The sequence below is a fragment of the Lissotriton vulgaris genome, chromosome 10, assembly GCF_964263255.1.
Source record: "Lissotriton vulgaris chromosome 10, aLisVul1.2, whole genome shotgun sequence".
NCBI classification, from domain to species: Eukaryota; Metazoa; Chordata; class Amphibia; order Caudata; family Salamandridae; genus Lissotriton; species Lissotriton vulgaris.
Window position 1 is genome coordinate 650,088,790 of NC_141698.1, and position 23,619 is coordinate 650,112,408.

The 23,619-nt window shown below is 40.0% G+C and overlaps 1 protein-coding gene across 4 annotated transcripts in view; it reads right to left on the bottom strand.

The window, feature by feature from the left end:
* Nucleotides 1-8,184: 8,184 nt before the first annotated feature.
* CNPY1 (canopy FGF signaling regulator 1) overlaps nucleotides 8,185-23,619 on the bottom strand; it is a 365,573-nt gene continuing 350,138 nt past the window's right edge. For all 4 annotated transcript variants that reach the window (XM_086941482.1, XM_086941484.1, XM_086941483.1 and 1 more), the window contains exons 4-6: nucleotides 14,677-14,883; nucleotides 12,808-12,904; nucleotides 8,185-9,098 (exon numbers count right to left, since the gene is read on the bottom strand). In XM_086941482.1, coding sequence (XP_086797608.1) covers nucleotides 9,064-9,098; nucleotides 12,808-12,904; nucleotides 14,677-14,883 — 339 coding nt within the window. In that variant the 3' untranslated portion in view covers nucleotides 8,185-9,063. The remainder of the gene's footprint in view (nucleotides 9,099-12,807; nucleotides 12,905-14,676; nucleotides 14,884-23,619) is intronic.

Genomic DNA, 23,619 nt, shown 5'->3' on the forward strand with positions numbered 1-23,619 from the left:
GCCTCACCAGATACCCATAAGGCAGAACAGCAGATCATTGATAGAAGCAAAACAATCTACAAAAACTAAGTAAAGATTCATGTGAAGGATTACTCTTGCTACAACATCTCCCTGATGAAGTATATGGAACAAAACGTGTTGGTTGGATATCAACCCTTTTTATATTGAAGACAAATAATAAAGGAGATACTTTGAAATCCATACTGGAATGGGACTTTTTTCTGGTGCACCTCCCAATATCTTGTAAGCTTTGATCTGCTGGACAGTGGTACCAAACAGAGGCAGGTGCTGGAAGAATTGTGCACAGGACATTATACTGTTTGCGACTGGGGTGCAGCTTATACAGTCCGCCGCTGGCTTTATCCTTTTGACTAAACATCACCCATCTCTGACCCCAAAAACAACTCACTACTCCTAACCTCCACCCAATGTTAATATAATGTTGTATTTGTCCTTAAAATTATCTTTTTTTAAGGTTTCCTAAAAATTGATTTACCATGATTTTATTTCAGCCAAAATTGTTTCTCTGGTTTTTGTTTCTCCATTAATTCACATTCATCAGATCACAGGAGGTATTGCACAGCCCTCTTCAGTTTGCCACCTGTCTAAAATAGGTAGGTTTCCCAGGTGAGCAATCTCTTCCCCAGTAGGTTCCAGGGTGTCACCCTTAGTTACAGCTTCCTGCCGGACCATGGGAATTTTTATGGTGTGTTTTTCAAACCCATTGTCATTCCTCTTCTTGGCCGGCACCTGGGCCGCTTTTACAAGCTCCAGGTCCTTCTGACTTCCCTGACAGGCTGCCACAGACCTTGTGGTCAGACAGTCACTCTGGCAGTCCTAACATCTGCAGGTGAGACTGGAGTTCCACCTCTTTCCATGTGGTGTGCTCCATGTCATTCCCGAACAGACAATCAGCGGGCATGGCCATACTCACAGCTACCTTTAAGGAAACAGAGACCCTCCCATTTAAAGGGAACAAGAGCCAACAGACAGTGGCTCACCTGGTTGTCTGTGGCATCATCCTGAGGGACTGCATCACAGACTACCTGCTCTGAGGACACTAGCTGACATTTAACAGTAGTCATGCTGGCTCCTGTGTCTCTCAGAGCCTCAACCCTCTGCCCATTGATGGTGAACCACTGCTTAAACTTTTTAGTATTGTTAGGCATGTGAGCCTTTGGCACAATCTCTGTCATCAGATACTAGGGTAACCTCTGCACTCACCCAAATCTAAATGGGCCAACCTCTGCCCACAGCATGACACTGCCCATTCCCGGGGTAGGCTCACCAGAAGGGGGCTGCTTCCAGCGAGGACAGATGGCATCGCCCTTAAAGTGCATATTCTGGTAATTGAGCAGAAGTAACCACTGGCGTTCTTCTCATTAAAACCACCCTTCTTCTGCTCCGGGTTGGACTGGCGTTCCTTTCCGTACAATCTTTTTTTGCTCATCTTTGAAGAACTACTTTTGGTTTTCTCAGTTCACGCTCCTTTCTGCTGGGAGCCTTTGTACCTTTCTTGTTCCGCCCCTTCAGAACCTTCCCCAAAGTACCTTCTTTGATACTCTAGTACTTACCTAGAGGTCAGACTTTTTTGCAAGATCTCGGGGTACAGAGAGATTGAAATCAATCGGGTGTTGGTGCAATTCTACAAAGCTATTACTGAACATGTACTCTCTCAATCAGATTGTACAACCCATCGAAGGTACTCACTTTGCTGCCCTTCACCCAACCATCTAGTGCCTTACCAGAAAAAAACATTAAGTCAACTCAAGACAGTTTCTGTCTGTCCCTAATCTTTAAGTTGTACTGCTCCATATTTACCAACAAGGGCTTATTTCATGAGGGTACACTTCATCTTGTACCTCATAGGCCCCAAACCACTTGTCAATATCATCCCCCACCACAAAGCTAGCCACAAGGTCTTTGGGGATGGGGACCCTTTACCTCCTCTAGGCACCTCCATATCACTGCCACCATTTCAATAGACTCGGAACCTCCTTTCAGGTCCAGTTCAGTCTGGTTCATCTCATTTGCTAGCAGGATTTTAGTCTCCTTTAGAACAAGCCTCTTTTCTTGTAAGGCTCAATCAGCCACTGCCTTTTTCTCCTCCAGTGCCCTGACTGCAGCTGCCATGTCTTCGGCCAGATTGTTCTCCTCCATGGTTAAAACTGTTCAGCTGCAGCTTCAGCTCTCTCTAAGCTTGTTGGTTATTCAACTCTTCAGGGGTCAGGTTGTGGAAGGACACATTGTTTCCAGCCCTGGACCCAGCAGGGGAACTAACTGCTGTGGGCCCTCGTTTTTCTTCTGGCTCCTAGGCCATTATCAAATTATTCCTGTCCTTCTACTCCATATCATCATCATCCTCTGCACCATCATCCTCCTGCTCCTGTGATGTAGACTGCCACACCCGGACCTCCTCCAAGGCTTAGAGGGCTATCTGGTACTCTAGTTTCTTAGAGCCTTCTGCTAAAGTCATCCCCTGTCCTTAGACAACTTTAGTACCACAACAATAAAGCTTTCAAAGTTGCTGAGATCCACCTTCATTCTTTCAAAAATCACAGTTGCAAAATATGGGGATAGGAGTGAAATTTAGAAAAAGAAAAAACTACCCAAATGAAAATAAAGGAGAATTTAAAAATTCAAAGTCGATTTTCAATGTCAGAATATATACAGGATTTCGGTTAGACTTCTAATCTCAGATTCCTTCCCTTAGACTATTCCCCAGGCATCACACTGGATCTGAAAACTCTTGAACAGTACTTCTATGTACTGGTAGGTGGGGTGAGGAGGCTCTGCGTCGGAAGTGACAACGCAGACCCCATATAAGCGCCGCTCTAGCGCTCTGGCATGAGTTTCTTTCGAGCCTATTCCTGCACCAAAAACGTGGTCATGTAAAAACAAAAACATAAAAAAACAACATGTAACCAGTATGCAGCATCTAATGGGATCTTTTTGGTTTAAGGCAGTTTGCAGATGCACCTCGCAGAAGTATTGCTAGGGTATCTATTGTAAAGTGGCGACTCTGCAGTTAGAAGTCTCTACTAGAAAAACAAGTTATTTCCTTCGGTAATGCCTTTTCTGGTAGAGACTATCTAACCGCAGATTCCTCATCGACCTTCCCACCCTCTCCGTTCTGTGAACCAAAAGCCAAAAGGTCCCATTAGATGCTGCACTCCATCTATATTTATTTAGTGTATTGAGAATTAATGGAGTTGTAAAATAGTATATTTCCATATTTATTTAACTGATAAACAATCCACTTAAACTATGTTGCATTGTAGCAAATTAGCAGCCAAATATAACAAAACACTATACCCACAGATAAATATTAGCATTATATACAAATAGGTTAACAAATGCCTATATTTAAGGAAATCTCATCCAGTTTTTAAACTCCCCAGGCTAACGATCCGCTCAGCAAACATCCTAGAATTTATAAAGCAAGGCATGGACAGTCTCTCAAAAAAATGACAATTTTCAGGTTTTTTCAGTTTTAAAAATAAATATAGGCAGCATGCATATTGCTCTCTGTCTGTTTTTATCTGTATAAATCAGTCAAATGGAAAACTGGGAGCCCCTAATTACAATTAACTATTTTTCTAAATCGGTTTGGGATTCGTCATTTGTTCGGTTTTTACTTTATTATGGAGTGCCTGAGAAATATTTTCCACATGACCTCTCATGTAAAGCCTGGTTGCTTTTGTGCAAGTCTACTAGAGGATTAAGGACAGGTTTATTTGATGACTTTTCAGGTTCACCCTAACAATGATTGTCTTCCACCACTCTCAACTTATAACCCTGTTTCTTACAGTTGTGGATTTCTTTGCTACCTGTAGTAGGCAGACTACTCTCTTAATCAGATTTGGACAATATAGTTACATGCCTCAACTGAAAAGGGCCACAGGCCTCCCCTGTCCTCCACACCCTAGTCAAGTGACATATTACTTGCTCTGAGAGACTGGGTTCCATCTGGTTGTGCCCTTGTTAGACACATTTGCATTGGTTAAAACGCTATGCTCCATACATCCACAAGAGGGCAGCCACCAGTTTCCACAGGCCATCCTACAAGCAAAATCTGATCACCTAGTCAGGAAAGAATAAAACATGTGCCATGAAAGTGTTGACGAGAACCTCAGTGAACTCTTGTCTCTCATGGAGAGAGATTGAACTTCTTCAGGTTCAGTCGATGCCCAATTAACACGCAGAAGAGAGCAATTCACATACCATATGACAATGCATTAGCATTAGAAAGACAGATCATGGATACAGATAGGCATAGACTTGAAACCCTCCTGAGAGGATAAGATCAACAAAAGGAAATAGCACCCTATTGAACACTCTCATAATGGGCTTGCACCCAAATGAAAAAGCTCAGAATTGAAACAGAAAAGAAAATGGCAAAACAAACAAACCTCTGGTGATGAGGAGCCACCGAGATTTGAAAACAAGGGCTTTGTAGGACGGTGGATCACAGGATGAGCCATGGTACGAACACTAGAATAAGCTCCTGCAAGGACTTTATCTGAAATGAGATTAATCTATTGACCTTTTAACCTCCTATAAGGATATAATGAGGCAGACTGCACCACAGGGTTAGGGCACCAAATAGGGATTGATAAGACTCTCGACTCGAATGACCCTCAAAGAATGGGGAACAGACCTTTCAATCGAAAGTCTGCAATCCCCAGCTGTGGAGTCCCCTTCTTTTGAGGGTTGCTTGGGCAGTAAACCTGTTGTTTACTTGAGTACTGAGGCATTTTGGAGCTTTAAATGGCATAGTCTTAGTAGACCACACTCAGTTTTCAGAAACAAGACCCTGTCAAATGGATCTAAAAGAAATTGTCTCAAATTAAGATTGTCATAGAGAGTGGGACTTGGGGGTACCAGAGGATCAACCCCTGCACTGTATAAATGAGAAACACCACCGATGGCAAGCTGTGGGAAAATCTGGGCGCAAGGAGTTGAACACCTTAATGGAGCAACTGGATCCCGGGGGGAGAAAGGACACTGGCAGTTGGCACCTTTGCAGCCTATTTCACTTATTACCCTATCTTTGAGCCAGCAGCTTCTGGCAAAAAAAGACAATATAAGGAGCAAGGCTTTCTAGGAAGCGTCCTCCCTTCAAGCACTTATCAGGTACAGGCAAGAAGCCCATAAGGGCTTCAGGTCATTCAAAGCCATTTGCAAGGGCATCTGCTTCTTACATCTGTTCACGGAGGGGACCACCATCCTAACCTGCATGGCAATAACAAAGAGGTGTACAAAAAGTCACACATCATGGTTTTGGCTGTGTATGCTGTGTGAAAACCAACTTGATTTTTTAAAAATGGCCACTGAATGAACAATGCTGGTAGATTTCTAAATGCTCTCCCATATGGAACTGACTTGATTCACTGAATCTGGAAGGTTTCAATGGAAGAATTTGAGGAATGTTGCCATAAGCAAAGTATAACTAGTTATTTCAGAAACATATCTAACATTATAACAAACTGTTCTTAGTAAAGTACTGCACTGTCACCAATACTCACATTGTCATTCAAAATGCACTAGACTTCTTACTTTTTCATGCTCTACTAAAGTATCTTAAAACAAAGTAAACAAACTTGCCAGTTGAACTGACTAATTAACATAATTGAACTATTTCTGCAATGTTTACTTAGCGAACAAAAATGTGTTATAAATAAGCATTTTATCAAATGTTTAAAAATGTTACAATGAGCATGATCAGAAAATATAGAGTTTCATATAAAAGATTAAATAGCGTATATATCTTTTTGATTAAGGGCAGCACACACTAAATTAGCTGTTTTGTGCAGTGTAGTGTCTCAGATTCATATGATACATACTTCATTGCATTCTTTTTAGCAGGCACTGCAAAAAGTAAATTTGTAGTACGAGCAAAAAATACTTCCACCCCCCCCCCATACTTTCGCATTCTGGGAGGGGTGACTTTCAAATGTCAGATAACTATTTTGAGACCATGGATTTAAAAACCAATTTTTAAATTGCAGGCAGGGACAGATATAGTCTGCAAGTTACAAACATCTGAAAATGAGACTGCTAAGAAAGTGGCACGTCCACTGTTACTATGGTATCACAAGTGGGCATTCTCCAATATAACATACATACAAACACACACTGGGCACCTAGTGGACACCTGTGTTTAAAAATCAGGAAGGTGTGCAATGGCTTCCATTGCCTACTGGTCTATGAACAATTGAGTTGACTGTGTGTTGGATGTGCTAAGCAGTGTGGGATATGTTTCTTACTAAGAATCCTGAAGTCAGGGTTGCCCCAAAAAAAAATTTCCAACATGTTGCTTATTTCTAAAACACATTTACTCTTTATTTGGCTGTAGGAATTCAATCAAGTCTAATAAAAGGCTGCTCATTCGGCTTTGCAGAAAATATTTGTGAGCCAATGCACTGCATCATTGCAGACAATGACAATCAGACCACTTGATAACAAAAGAAAACAGCATATAATTCTAGTTCTCTACCATAATCATTTGACCCTTTCATTTTTACACATTTTAGAAACAACATTCTACAATCATAGGGGTTCTTTTTAATACACTTGACTGAAATAACAATCATAATGCACAGTACATTTTTGAGAACATGTTGACAAAAATAACATATTAAGTAGTTGCAGTGCGTCATTTTCTACGCACTAGCTATTCTGTAACTTACTTCCAAAATAGTTTGGATAAATATTTTTTTAATTTTTTACACAATGTGGAGAGGCAACGTGTATCAAATACGTTATTGGCTTAAAAATGCCATACAATTAAACATGAATAGATAACAGTAGTGATGAGTTTTCCAACAGATGACGTAGATTTTCAAAATGTTTTTATTATGATTCATAAAATCCACAGCCACAGCCTACGCGTTTCGCCAAACACAGGCTTCTTCAGGGCTTGTCTTTGTATCTTTGCACTAATATGCTGTTTCTCCAAAAAGCGGGGTCTTCCGACGAGAAGGACTCCAACATACGAGATAGGACTTTGTGCCTAAATCGGCATATGATAGCGACACGGCTATCATTACAGCAACTAATTTCATTCTAAGAAGCAAGGACTCCCCTGACACAGGAGGGATTTCCATAATAATACCCACCCATTAATGAATGGGCGGCTTTGGAATTTGGGATTCAATCGCCCATGTTTGGAGTGGAAGGTCAATGAAGACTCCGCTTTTTGGAGAAACAGCATATTAGTGCAAAGATACAAAGACAAGCCCTGAAGAAGCCCGTGTTGGGCGAAACGCGTAGGCTGTGGCTGTGGATTTTATGAATCATTATAAAAGCATTTTGAAAATCTACGTCATCTGTTGGAAGACTCATCACTCCTGTTACCTATTCATGTTTAATTGTATGGCATTTTGAAGCCAATAACATTTGATACACGTTGCCTCTCCACATTGTGTAAAAAATTCTATGTGTTAAGTTAAGACCAACATTGGTGGCTGGTTTTAGGAGGTGGGCAATAGTGTAAATTGTAGCTAGAACCAGGGAACAGTTTTTATAACTGTCCGTCAGTGCGGCAATAGTACCTGCCACCAGTTTCTGTGTTGTAACTAAATATTTTTTTAAGTGGCATACTTTCTGAGATACGAATCATGCAGCTTAATAACAGTTCATGTTAGAGTACTAATATTGTACAATAAGTAACATTTTTGAGTTATGCAAACTTATTCTACTTTGCATGTGTGAGTAGAGATACCTCGATGATCCTTTTAAAAACATAACCCTGTAATCTACATACTGTAATAATATATTCTTTTCTCTCTTGCGAAGAGGTGTTTTGGTATAACACACAACTTTTGCAAATGTGTGCATTATATACAGAGCAATGAGTTAATGTATCTTATTTTGGACTCCTCCCTTCCTAATTTAGTGCATGTCTTTGAGCATTTACAGTAAAAAGCGGGCTCTTTTTCTGCACAACATTGCAGAAGGGTTACGTTTTTGCATATACAAATGATTTATAATGGATAGGACTATGACGTGATTTGTCATTTCTGCACTGGAAATGTTAACAATCAGAAATACTAATCCTTAATGTGGTTATAAATGGGAGTCAGTAACTAACAACCTGAATAGTTCTTGCAACGTTTTCTCAGAATTTGCAAAGAGGTAATCATTGTCATGTACCAAAACAAACAAAGTTTCACAAAGGCATTTTTGGTGACTTTAGCTTTTAATGTATTTTGGAGGTGACATTACCGCAATAGACATAAACATTGGTTTGAGGGTACTGCTCTTAAAGTCAATCACTTACACTTGGCATCACAAGTTTAAATTGCAATTATAAAAAGTATAAAGTGTAACAAATTCCACATCGCAATATTGATGTCAGATTATAGTTTTATAGTTGTGTTGACCAACCTTTCAAACCAAACGATATACCATCTCTAAAACGGATTTAAAAATATTTATTGCAGAAGATATTCCTTTTGTCAGTAGATAAACATAACCATGGGAAACAAGCATATTCGAGTGAAATACTAACTGCTTGGTAATCAGTGTTAACAAACGCAGTGTTTTTTTATACCACACAACATTATATTCTAAGTTGTGGAGTAGAATTAGAAAAAGCACAATATTTTTCTACTCTAAAATACTTTTGAGGCTAAAAACACTTGTCAAAACAGTCCACATTCAATAATTTCCAAATAACTATTGTAAAAAATATTTAATAATGTAAAATATTTATTTAAATGCAATTATTGCATCAGAATACTTCATTTATAACAGGCATATTTGTTCTGAGCCAACATGTTATATTTATTGTGATACAGTCCTTTTTTGACGTACATGTTGCCATTGAGGGAGTAAACACTTGTGCTGCATTGCATGGCTGTATCAACAATGATGTTTCAAACCTTTTCCCCAGCAAGGAGTTTAAACGTAAACTCAACAGTAATATAAAACGTTTTTATTAAACATACACCAAGTTGTAGATATAAAGAGTTCAAAAAGGCAAATAGAAATAATGTGTGTACAACCACATCTTCTCTAGATTTCGTCTTCATTAACTGGAATTTTTTGTTAGCAGTTTTATAGCTCTGAATGTGAAGTAATTTTACAAAACCCTGGAGGAAGAATGGAAAAAAACTATCAGTATTGTTTCTAAACAGAATAGCAAAATAAGAAAAAAAAACTAAAGTTAAAATAGGATATGATTATTTTAAAAGCACAAGAAAGTGACAACAATGTAGAACTACATATAATTCTGTTATAACGCGTCTACTATACTTTCTTGAAAAAAATAAGTGTACGGAAATATGAAATTAGATTTTAATTCCTGCATTTACTCTTTATGAGATATATTAATTGTGCTATAACCAGATAACAAGAAACCCCAATGTTAATAATTTGGACATGTAATGACAGAGAGTATATAAAACAATACATTTCATTTATTTAAGACATTTTCAAGATTTTTTGAAACACCATTGAACTCTGTAAGATCAGAAAATATCAATTTCATTAACACATATTGTGCAACTTACTTTTTTTAATAAATGTATTTATTTGAAATTGAGACCACTCACTCTGCATCAACGAAGAAGTAACTGCCAAATGTTTTTTTATAAACGTAAATATTTTGTTTTTGACAAACTGCAAAAAACAATGTGCTTTACAAAGACCACAATTTGCAAGTACGTGCTCACATACATTTTTTTTAGAGGATAGTCCCCTGTTCCATTCTTTGGGTCTAGATACTCCTGTATCATTACTGAATGAATGAATGAATGTACACCCTTGCCAAATCTCATGCTTGTATTTTCCAAGCAGAGGATAAACATGAACTGCGCAACATAATTTATATTTAGAAAGCGCACTGATCACTTCAAAGCTAGAGGAAAATGTTGTTGACTAAACCTAGTTCAATTGTCCTGGTCAAATGCTGTGAAACTGAGAAGCAATCTTGACAAAACACTGTGTATTATGTACCATGTCAGATTGTAATAACTGATGTGTCATAGCATGTGTGGTAATGTTTTGTGTACATTAAAATATGAAAACTGTGGCTTTTTAAACATTCAATGAGTTTTCCAGATTTCTCACTGTAAAATCTGCAGATGAGCTCAACACCCACTCACAACAAAATATGTAATAAAAGTCCCTATAGTATTTTATATTGCATAACATTGCTGTGCAATGAAAAGCAGAAAATAATATTAGATAACTCACTTTACTGATTTGGTTTAGTTTCTCAGTTTCAAAAAACATTCCGCATTCGTGTACGATTTTCCTTCTTTTTCTCAACAATCATCAAGATTCATAAAAAAGTCTGTCAGTATCAAAAAACTAAACACCATTGATTTTTTTTAAAAATAAGTACACTCTTGGATTATAATCACTAAGGGCAACAATTTATAAATGAAAACAAGTCACAACCCATTTCCAAATGCAGAGAACCCAAGGTCTCGAAATTGTTAGGGTCTACCATGGTACAGAATGAGTATTTGCAATACAATGGCCACTCCCAAACAGGACATTAATATATGTAATCAAACGTTGCAATGTTGTGGCTGTCTACAGTGGTCCTAGCCTTCCCTCTTGTCATCAGTCAAGGGCTTAAAACAGCTTTTTAATATGTGCTATTTTGTAACATGAGTTAAACGTGGTATGCGTGCACAGTATTCTCTTATCTATAGGGCTAATTAGCACAAGTTATTCGGTCCAATATAATTAGAGAAAGCATGATTATCTTCTCTTATTCTATATTTTCATATTGAATTAGTGTTTGAATATCTCTAGGATTACAAAACACAAACTGTAAATACAAATAAAAATGCAATTAAAGTGCACAGCCGAAAACATCTGTAAAACTAGTTGAGGGTGGCAGGAAAACAGACCTTGCCAACAGAGTTTAGGCTGGTCATATTTTGTAGTTTAACAGCCATCATAGTAGTTGTACTTCATTACAAATAGGTATGCACATTTACCTGACATTACCTAGTGCAATTTGCTACAAATACTGGTAAGCATCTTCAACTCAGCTTATGAAAATTTCCAGTAACGCTTCTTCTCATCTTTCAGTAAGTGTTAAGAAAGTACATAGCGCCATATTTGTATGATGGACAGGAATGTATTTGGAATATAAAGGTCACACACAGATGATATAAGCATACATCCATCTTATGGACTATGACCTTGTGATTTCAAACAATCTTTTTAGTAGCCAGTGCAAATACTGTACTTCCATTCATTACTTCTAATTTTCAACCAAGATAACCACGTCTTAAGCAAAAACACTGTCCTTAATCACAGTATGTATTGTCCTTTCAATTAATCCAAACATGAAACTAATTTCTAGGAAAGTCTTCAATTAATTTTTCAGAGAACTACTTTACACACATAGTCATTGATTAGTGAATCTGAAAAAGCTACAGCAAAGGGAGAAAGAAGTTGATTTAACTAAGGAGTATTCCCGAAATCATGAATCCGAAAAGCACACCCAATTTAAATATTTCAAGTGTGCTTTTTTAAATAGTGCAGTAAGAATAATTGGTAAGTAAGCATGACCTTTTACAATAAGATTCTGTATGCTGCGTTTCATACCACAATTCTGTGGTTGCTAAGTGCTAGAAATAACAATGTCACTATTGCTCAATATATTGTAGTCAATTTCGCGACCTTGGAAGGGTGGAATGCTGAAACTTCCTTGTTAGGATTTGAAATGTGACATTCATTTCTACCTATATGCCAAGGCAAGGGTTAAACTCGCTGAGTCATCCTGCAGGCATCTTAAAAATATTTCTCTTAATTCTACCTGAATACAAGCTGTATGATAAAACAGGCCGTATGTCAACTGGTAAAAATACAACAATTGTATGAATTTGAAAACAAGGCCAGGAAAGCCAAAAACTCATCAAAATACAAAAGATCTATGAAGCATTTGAAATGTAAAAGCACATTTTCTAAAAGGATGAATTTTAAATATTGCCACATAAGGGGAGATAAGTGCATGTGCAAAGTCCTTAATTTAAAGTGTCACAATGTTTATCCAGATTACGTTGTAACTACATTCAGAATCTCACGCTTACATCAACTTTATTTGCAATCTACACCATAGACTCTGAATTTAGTAATCATGCAATACTGATGCCATTAAATAATAATGTAAAACATCAGGAAGTTTACCCAATTATTTTAATATTATGATAACATGCTTTAATTTAAATAAAATTGTTATCAATCTTAATATTTGATGTAGAGTGCAAAATATTTACATTGAACGTGAAAGGTTTAAAAAGTAGTGCTTCATCCCAAATCTGCTTGAGTTACGAATACAGCAGTAACCCAGGCTGTTCATATTGGCCAGTGTGGGATGGCAAGCCAAATTCCTATCTGATCATGAATGTAACAAGAAACAACATAGGTTTTGCTTCTGTTCTGTCTTCTAATGAACATGTTAATGCTTTTTGACGAATAATTAAAACTATCAGATGTATTTAAGTATGCATATGAAACCAAAAACCATTTTCAAGTGACAGACTACAATCAACATCTGAAAACATTACACAAGATGATGCAAAGGTCAAGCAGTAAGAGAGGAATATTTTAAACAAAAATTTAAAAAATCATAGTGGGTCAGTTGCACAACTGTAGTAAGTTGCAATGTCTGGAATAAAGTGTAACACATAGTTGTGAAAAAAATAGGTTTAGATGTGTCACAGTGACACCATTCCTATTGAATAAGACATCACAATAGAACATTACACCTAACACGGCTTCGGACTTAAAAAACGAAACTCAGTAGGGATTGTAAATTTAAAAAAGATACACTACCTGATTTCTCAATGCATAGCTTGTCAACTAGAGAGTTTGCATCTTGGGTTATAAGTGAAAATATTTCCTCTTCATACTCTTCAGCTACGGTTTCACACTAAGAAGATAAAAGTAAAATATATGTACGCATTTGAAGAGTTTATCGCATTGCGAAGAAGCAACCATATGTGGCAGATAGGTGTTTGTCAAGATTTAATAACATTGGGAACATAACTTTTTGAGAAAGGGATGGTTTCACTGATGTGTTACCAGTACTCCGCAATGTGACTCTTTTCTGTGCATGCATAGGCAATCTTTTCTTCTAACGAAGGCTAACAGTTTCTCAATACACTATTTTAGATAAAAAATAATCATACATTCGAAATAGGTGTTTAGCCTATTTATATTAGCTTTCTCCTTCGCTGGCAAATAGGTGGAAGGAACAGGTAGAGAGAGAGAGTAGTGATGTGTTTGAAACACACAATTTGGCAAAGTGAAGAAGTGGGACTCAGTCCTATTTTCACAGCTCATAAAATGACCACCAGGCCACATCTGTACTTCTTTGAAATACAAATGGAAAAAAATGTCTGCATCAACTTGGAAAAGAGGTTAGATATGTGAATTAATTGATAATTGTACATTCTTAATACCTATACCACATATAAAAAAACTCAAATGCATCTGAATTTCTAAGAGGATTCAGTCAAAAACGAATTCTATACTTAACACATATTTCGGCAAAATATACAGCCATATGATCTACTTTTACAGACAGTTGCTCCTTTTATTAAGATAACATGATGCTTCAAAATACTTTTAAAGATAACACCACAACCTCCATGGTATTCTAAACATTTTCTATAAACTGTACAAATGTGGTCAACTAAAAATAAAATCAGGGCCTCTTATAAGAAATAGCTAGTTTATAGTTACCAGGTATTGGATCAATTGTAAAATGTGCACTGGAAACAACTGCCATATTTCAGACAGACTACTTACCACTTCAATACTTATGTCCCCTTGACAATATGACACTTGGGTCATCTGTTAAAAATATCTGGGTTATATTCCTAAAAATGGGCGTACAGCCGGTGCAGTAAATTTTATTTCAAAATCCTTTTTGTGGTTTTAGTTATTATTTTGTATTTCTTGATACCTCAAAGGCAATAAACAAATGGAGATGTGGTGGCACGTGGGAAACTACGTTCAAGGATAACCCTCAAAACACAAGGATGTATAGAGTAAATTAAAAGAATTGTATTTTGTGTGATACCTTAAGCTAAGGCAGTATAGAAAAACATCTATCATAGTACACAAAATGTCACACTTCGGGTATATTTGATCCAGCTACAATGTCGAGGAACACCAAAATTACACGAATTAAGATTTTAATGTATTTACCTCAATATGCAAGACCTCTATGTTTATATTTCCTAAACCTGCAAAGCTTTCTCTAAAAAGGTTTGCTATTCTCTCTTAGCAGTCACCCAAATAACTACATCCACAGAAGGAGTGCAATTTAGATATAAATAAGAAAAACAAGACTAGTCAGCAACGACTATCTTTCTTAAAATATGTTTACTTAAAGTGCTATAGTCGACTACTTACCAAACTCTTATGTGTTACTCGTGGACAAGTAATTCAGATTATACCATAACTTTCCAAGTAGGGAGTATACTTAGTTGTATCACAATTTTTAATAATGGTGAACAAATGTTTACAACTCATGCTGCTCAGATCAGTGGAAGTTGTTGGAAAAAAAGTATATGAATCATTTGTATTTAAATATTTGAGATCTCTGGCGGGCGGTTAACCCCATTAAAATTAAGCATCTGCCGAAAAATGTAAAATACTATAACGAGCAAAATAAACAAGTGGCTTTGTTCTTACCGCATATTTCAATGCGCTGGAAGCATCGAAATCGAACTGAAAGTTGTTAAAGTCTACGGAGCCCATGTTCTCATCGTCTCTTGGCGCAAACCTCTTGTAAGACTTCTCTTTGGTGTCAGGGTCGACATGGAGGTTGTAGTCATTCATTTTATCACAGATACTCTCCAAAACATCTGATATGTAGGCCTCCGATTTTATTAAAGGAATCTATTTTAAAAATGAAGAAATTACAAATTAATATAAAAGCACAGTTTCTTGCTAAAAAGCCACCATTGCATTTCAAAATTATCTATATGAAACTCATCTATAGGGTTCAGAAAATACGATTGTATGCAGTATGGTGTTTTACAAAGTTAAATTCGACGCAAATGTAACTTCACTGCACATAAACTGCATCGTAAAAAACGAATACAAATGAAAACAGGAACACAGATAGCAAAAAACTCCTACAGATAGAACACTGCACTGCGATTTCTCCTACGTAACGTAAACGACGTGGGATTAAATTGGGTTGGTCCTTAAATTGAAGCTCTAGAAACGGCTGGGCTCTCATCGCGTCTTCTAATTGCTCCTCATCGCCGTGCATGCAGCTGTTTAATGCTTCCCCAGGGTTTCAAGAAAAAATGATCGCTTACGAAACGCAACTTCTCCCAGGTTCTACTATTTCAGCCTTATTCCTGAACAGCTGGTCCGAGTCTTTTTTGCGAATCTATTTTCATCTGAAATAAGCTGGAATGCCGCGGAAAGATTTACACACCACCTCCGCTCTCAGTGAGAGCCTCAGCAGGCAGTGTTCTAGGGGTCAAAGAGCACTCACTGCCCTTGGTAACAGGGACAAAAAAATACGCTCTCCCGTCTAGACAGGTCAAGGTGCAAATTGCTCCTATCCCTATTGCTTCTTCCGGATGAGGGCGTGGACTGAAGCCAAGTGCACAGTAAACAACAGAGATGCAACCCTGGGCCTTTAAGAAGATTTTCTCTCCACCCTCTGCTGATCAAAGTAGGAAGTTTTCATGACAACCGCCGTCAAAGCAGCTGAATCCGAAATGAACTCGGCTCTGCAATGTTGCTATATCCAGTCGCCGTTGTCTCCTTTCAGACACAGTATGAACCCTTCCGGTCTCAATGATTACATTGTAGGAGCACATTCACATTATGCGCCTCATTTGCACAATGGGCTTCTTTGCTTCACCGCCATCTGGACTCAAATCACACAAACAGAAGCTGAAGAATTCAAATTAAATATTTTTTCCCCCTATCCAACTAGAACCAGGCCTAGTTTTCAAACAGAATTCGGAATGCGGGTATGTAAAATATATAAAGAAAGGAGGGCAAATGCGCACTCAGTTGTGCCACTGAGATTAAAAATAAAATATCTTCTTTTATGTTTCCAAGAAATAAACAGCAGATAGATCTACTACCAAGCACAGTATGACTCGGCAGAAACTACAGGATAGCACATGCCATCTCACTGAATTACATCGGGATGAATGTGCTACTTAATGTAAGGATACACATATGCTCAAAATACATTGTTTACATGTTTTGTGTAGCGCCAGCTTGAGATTACACTTTTTTTTCCCACTGCACCAGACGCTCACTTACCTAAACTGTAATTTGAAAGTGAAATTAAATGAGACGCACTGTACAACAAAGAGATAAACAAACAGCCCTAAAACACAATGCCCTTGTTGGTGGAAAAGACCCAATGTGGTCTACTTGTCCTCAACAACTACTAGCTGATGTGACCTCCAGTTTATGAAGCAGAAAAGGATGAGTTAAGTACGTGAAGAGCACTGGTCTAAACCCCCAGGAAGCATTTCATGTAACATAATATGTGGGATAAAGGACCCCCGGTATACATTTTAAGGATATTTCCAAGGTACAGAGGAGTTCCGTCACTATATATAGGGGAACGAGGCCGAAGGTGAGGTCCATTGTAAGGTCATGGAACTCCGAGATAATTAGGCAGGAGAGTATTTTATTCCTAATAACACATGGTCACACCCTCACCCTTCCTATAAGCGCTTAAATCCTTGGTGCCTTGCTCCGTCACATGAAAGATAGTATGGTATGGTTGCATGAAGAATGAGAGTGAAATCCGTATTGAAAAACTAAACACAACAAAAATTAGTTGTTTCATGCAAAAAGATATTGGAATGCGTTTAATGTAAATCAAATGTAAAAAAGGGCTGTAGCTCAGAACGAACAGCAACATGCAGAAATTGTCCCCCTTTCCTGTAATCAACTTCCTGCAAAAAATAAACATTGCCAAAAGATCTCCTTCCTGCTAATCACTATTCATTTCAGAAAAAAAGATCATAAGAGTGAAAAGCCAGCTGTTGTTTTCGTTGTTTAAACTGCAGCTGCAGCGATGCTCTGTGACCTGCCTTTTACCTTGGATTCTGATAAGAATGACCTGAGTAAGTTATGAGCATTGATTTATGGGTCCTCGTGACTGAACGCAGCCGAGAACAGAAAATTCTTAATAAACCAGCTATCAAAAAACATTTTAAATTAAATACAAGTCCTCCTTTACCTTAGTTGATAATTAAAGTTTCAAATCATTCTACAGTAATCTGGAAGCATTGATGGATCAACAAGGTGTATATTATTTTAGGTGACAGCCTTGAAGTTAATACGACAAACTACAATAAAAAACACAGAGACACAACTACTCGCTTGATGAACATATAATACGTCGCTCTTGGCAAATGGGTAGAAGGCAAGACGTTCCCTTAATGTCATCTGTGCAGTCACCACCCACAAAACGGCCTTTTATTGTTTTAACTCGAAATAAAGGCAAAACCAAGTATGCAAATTGTCAGTGGATCCCTGAAAACCTGTGAATAACAGTTTATTAGATATGCCACGTTTAACGCGTTTAGAGAAGATAAGAACATGAGCATTCAGGAAGTGTAAAGAAGAATGGGTATGTGGGATATTTGAAAATATGGATTTGAAGGGAACAGAAACTTTATACCTGTTTGCAAATGGGAATGAAAGGTTGGGCATACAGTTGTGAGGTGAACCAGGCATATTTGGGGATGAGGCGTGTTCAACATACTGGGAGGGAAGAGGACAGACTAGGCGTAGGTATTAGTGAGAAATAGAAATGTAGAACACCGGGTTGGACTAGCCTACAGGGCAATCAAGCATACTGGGAGGGAGAGGACAGACTAGAGATAGGTATTAGTGAGAAATTGAAATATAGAACACAAGGTTAGACTGGTCTGGAGGGCAATCCGGCAGTGCCCAATAGGCTGGTCTAAGAGGTTCAGGTTCTCTATCTTAGCGCTAACAACCTTGGGGTGTTGCCTTGCTGACTTCAAGTTGCTCGCCCCCGCTAAGGGGAGTGGGCCCTGGAATGGGATAACAAAGCCTTCCTCAAAGCCCTCCACCAGTAACCTGGCATCTGCTCTGTTCGGATATTTGTTCGCCAATCTGCGCAGCTGTTGTGTAATAATGGGGGATCTGGCCAGCTGGCACTTACGAATGTCCACCAGATCCCCTCCTCTCCCTGCGTTGGGGCTAACGCTTCTTGCTCTTCTCTTTCTTTTTCCCTTTTGACTCGCGCTTGGAACCTTTGCATGCAACGGTAGCGTGCCTGCCCCCGCAGCTAGCGCATGCGTGTTGGAACTTACAAGAAAATACCCATGAGCAATCCCCCGCCTCGTATCTCCAACAGATCGCCTTAGTTGCGGTTGGGGAGTAAGATCTCCCGGTAGACCTCCTCTGATATGTACTATTCTTCCCCTTTTGGTACGAGCTCCGAAAGGGCTGGTCGCTTTTGCCCGCCCAGGCCCTAACCTCTTTGGCTGTAAGCATCTTGTGGATGAACCCCGAGACATCCTCCTCATTCCACTCCATTTCGGGGTGCCTCTGCATTTTTAATCTAAACCCTTTATCGTACTCTAACCAGGCATCCCCAGGGAACTGCCTCTGTGCTAGGTGGATGTTGGCCTCGTACAGCCACAAATCAGCAGCGCAATGGGGGAACCTTTCCAGTATAATGCATGCCATGATTCTGAATGCATCTAACCAATTGTCGAAGGTGCGCTCCTTTCTGGCCCCGCGCCTTTCTCTCCTGTCCTCATCCTTCCTGTCGCACGTGGTTAGATCAAGCCCCTCTAGCTGTATTTCCAGTAGAGAAAATATGTCTATGAATTCCTTGCGCCATATCCTCTCTTTAACCCTTTCGATGCTGATGACGAGCTCAGCTCGTCATCACCCACGGGGGTCGTGTGCTGATGACGAGCTGAGCTCGTCATGACACCAGCAAAATGGCAATTTGCCGCACAGCGCAAAAATCACCGCAGCAGCGATGCGGTTAACCGCAAGGGGGATGAGGCATGCCAAACCGGTGGCTTTCGTAGTCAGGGACGCCGGACCAGGGGATGGCCTGACGTAAGGATCGTTGACTAGCCCGCCCGGAGGTGGGCTTCCCGACACGGGGCCGTAACCCCACCCGGGTAGCGGGGAAATTTGTTCACCTTGGGCGGACAAGCCTACCTGTTCTTGCACTCTTGTCTGCCGGGCCCACCCCGGGTCGACCATATGCCAAGTCAGACCTGCCGCTTCTTCGCGCGCTGCTCCCTAGGCCCTGCTAATACTTGCCCTGTGCCATTAAGTAACCCCGGCGCCAGCGATTTCAAGCATTCTTTTACGATGTTGCTAATATGCTCACCCTTTTTCTTTTTGCCGGTCGTCTCACCCTGGTCGCCGCCCTCCGGTCCCGACGGAAGAGGTTTCTGACGAACTTTCCTCGGAGGGTTCCTCTTGGATGTTCTTTTCATTGGCATGCTTTTGGGCTTCTTGGGTGCGGAAGGCCCTGGTTCTTCGTCTGCCTGGTCCACTGGTCGGTTCTCCTTCCCTTTACCCAAGTGAGGGTGGAGCCAGTCGTCACCGTGGATGGCCGATAATTCGCGGATCTTCTTCAGTACCTCTGCCATCTCGTCTGGCTGGCCTTCCGACATGTCGTGAGCCTCTGCGCACTTTGTGTGGCTTCTTGGTTTTTTCGCGTCTGCGTCAGGCCGTCGGCTGGGGCACAGCCGAATGCGTGTGCTCACCCCGGGCTCTGAGCTTGCTGCCGCTTTACCTGATGCGATCTGGCGCCTTCGAAACCTTCGCGCTAATTCTTGCTTCGGGGGAGCTGGCACGGCGCGCCGTACTCCACGAGGTGTCCTCGGCGACGATGACCTGGATCTCCGACAGGGCCTCGCTTTCTTCGGCTTCGTCCTCCACCGCGTCGACTCCTTCCCTTCAGTCGTTGTTGCTGTCGCGCCGTTCTCCCAGCTCCTCGAAGGCGTTGTGCTTCTGCTGGGAGGGCGGCGGCGCTTAAATCCTCTTTAGCCCTCCATGAAGGCCTCAGGTGAGTCCCCCTGATTGGGGGGTTCAAATAACGCCAGGTTGACCATTGGGCGCCCTTTGGGGGCGCCCAGGTCAAAAGGTCACTTTCGGTCGGGTGGCTGGTGCGCACCCCGCTGGTTTCTGGGCGCATCAAGGCGCCCAGAACCAGTTTACCCCACTGGTGGCACCACGAGGATTATGGCGCCGGCCTTCAAGCAAGAAGTTCAGCGTCGGGGACAGCTTTTTGGCTGTTTCTGGGCCTATTTTATGGTCTGCTGGGCTGATTTTTATTGTTGATTTACCCAATATTAAAAACAAACAAACATTGCCTGCAGCAATCTCAAATCCATGCAATCTTCCATACTTCGCAAAACCTGTATACAGCGTGTAGTTACCAAGTTCAAAACTGACCCAATTTGCTAAGATCTGCCAAGTTTAGCTAACAATTTCTCTAATGGGGAGCACTGTTATTTCGGCGCCCAGGCCTATTGTCAGTTCCTGTCCAACCCTGATAGAACATGTGAGTTAGGACTATTTGCAAAGCTGTGCATAGAAGACATCAAACTTCCCATATGCCCTATGCAGTCAATAGCAACAACAAGCCTAGGTGTGTAGAAGACTGAGGAATGAAGGAGACATAATGAGACGGTTAGAGCAGCACCATCATAGATATTATGCATTACAGTTAAGGAAGCCACAATATGCAAGAAAAGTTCACTGTGGAGTTGTTGAGAGAAGTATCATAAAGATGCCCATGATAGAAGTAGCTTTAAAAAGGGTAGAGGTTTGCCACAAAGGAACATATTTAATTATTTTTGAGGCGCAGAGGAGAATAGGACTTCTGAAATGAAATGGTGATTATTTTCCGACAAGATGGCCAGAAGCGCAGAAGGTAGCCTGCAAACTGTGAAGGGGTGGTTATGGAGGGATGTTCCTCATACTAGACTACCAACATGAGGACCTGTACAGCTGGAAGAGGTGGAATATGAAAACTTGAACAAGGTGCAGGTACCAAAGTTCTCATTGAGAAGTGGTAAAAAGCTGCAATGAAGCCAGAGGAGATGCGGTCGCTGTAGTCCAGCTTGCTTCGTACAAGAGCATTAATCACTATAAGGGTGAAGAGTCAGAAGGAAAGATTTTGTGTGATTTGCAAAGGTGGAAGTGGACATAGGTTGAAATGAAGGTGATAATATAGCTTCATTTCGGTGTTGAAATAAACTCCAACTTTACAAGCTAGTAAGGATGTGAGAATGGAATTGTGTGATAGGGAGGTAATGAGTTTTCGAACAATTTTTCAGAGGAATGTTAGGCACTGGTGTTAAGCATTCATAAGCACAGACATATCTCTGACTGGGCAGCTTAGATAGTCGGTCACACAATCTTTCAGTGAGAAAAAAAAAGATGGGAGTGCCATTAGAAGAGTGATATTAACAGTAAGCAAATTACAACACAAGATCATCAACAGAGTGAACAAGAGGGTGCGTGTGCTAAAGCACTCAGAGAAGGATACTCACAACAAGGAGAGAGAGAGAGAGAGAGAGAGAAACTGTTGACAACTCCGGATAAGAGTGGACAAAAGACATACATCAAGAGTGCCATTTCTGACAGTTTTGATGACTGCAGAGGCAATCAAGGAGAATGAAGATAGATGTGGTTAGATGTTATTAAGTTGAAGACGTAGATGAGCGTTGTTTCACTGGAGTGCAATTTAATGGAGGTTTGAATGCAGGAGCTTAAACAGTTTGTTCACCCGTCGGGAGCACTGTCTTTTTATTGGACATGAGTCTACAAGTGTTTGAAACGGAGAATGCAGTTACCAGAGGGTAGCTGTATACAATACATTGGTAGATGGAAATGGTCCGATAAAAGAGTACTGAAGATAGAGACTTCACCTGCGTAGGTCACCTAAAGCATGATCCTATTGTTGATCCAAAAGACCCAATGTGTTCTATTTGCTCTCAACAACTACTAGCTGATGTGAACTCCAGTTTATGAAGCAGAAGAGGATGTGCTAAGTACGTGAAGAGCAGTATATCAGGCACTTGCCTATAAACCCCAACAAGCATTCACTGTGTACATAATATTTGCGATAAAGGACCCCCAATATACATTAGAAGGATATTGCAAGTACCAGGCGTTCCTTTAAAAGGTCATGGAACTCAGAGATGACGAGGCAGGAGTGCATTTTATTCCTAATAACACATACAACACTCTTCCTACAAACCGCTTAAATCCTTGGTGTCTTGCCCCTTCACATGAGAGAGACTCTAAGGGACAGTATAGTAGGGTATGGTTGCATGAAGAATGAAAAGTGAAATCTGTACTGCAAAGTTAAACACACCAAAAACATCAGTTGTTGGCTAGTCTAGATAAGAGTAGGTAGAGACAGACATCAAGAGTGCCATTTTGGACTGTATTGAAGACTGCAGGGCAATCAAGGAGAATGAAGGTAGATAGGTATGGTGGTCAGCGGTTATGAAGTTGAAGACATAAATGAGCGCTGTTTCACTGGAGTGATTTAAGTGGAGGTTTGAATGCAAGAGCTTAAACGGGTTGTTGACCCGTTGGGTGCACTGTCATTTCCTTAGATATCAGTCTGCAAGTGTTTGAAACTGGGAATGTAGTCAATAGAGGGTGGGTGTACACAATACATTGGTAGATGCAGCTTGTAGATCAAAGAAAGGAAGGACTCAGGATAAAGAGATATCACGTGTATAGGTCACATTGAAAGCACTGAGTCATACAAAATAGTAAAGTATGTGACTTGAGCCCTGCGCGTATATGTATGCAAAAGAACAGGTATCAGTATGGTCGCATCCACTGCATGTATTACGAAATGTGAGGGTCATAACGTACTACAGCCAATATAGACAAAAATATTTGCATTTATTTAGAAAACAGTATATTGTTTCCGTTATAGGTTTTCAGAGATGTCTGACTTAAGAACAATGCAATATGTATAACTAGCGTCCAATAATGCCGAATGCAAGAATACATAGAACGGGAAAACACCCTTTCAGGTGTGGGCCGAAACTTCCATTCCCCACCCTCTGAGAAATGGAGAGAAAAGGCAGAGGTTTTTAATTCGGTCACAGAGAACACTCTTTGCGTAATGTGTAATCCTTGTAACCAGTTATCTTTACTTGTTAGCCTAAACGGGATACAAGTGAACAGCTGCGACGTTCACGAGTCCTTAGTAATAAGTGCAAAAGTTCAGGGAAACAAAACAAGATACTATTTCTATGTATGTAAATACACATTCCGTCTCCTGCTTTAAACATATTAAGTGTGCTTTTTCACTTCTGTTCCTCCACAGATAACTGTTGGAAGCCTTCATATGCTTTGCTTCTTCATGGAAACCGCTTTTTCCACAAGCTATTTTCCACAACAAAATTGCTGCTGTGCTGAGAACAGTAAACAATTGCGAGAGGCTACTGACAACTACGAAGAGGGAGATGGTTTCATACTTTTATGTCTGGCAACTTAAAGACTAGCTTCCAAAGACTATTTAAGCAGCTTAGGAGCACTTAATCCCCAAAGAGAAGAAAGCTATTCAGAGCGTTAAAAAGTGTATTTACATTTTAAAAACAATGA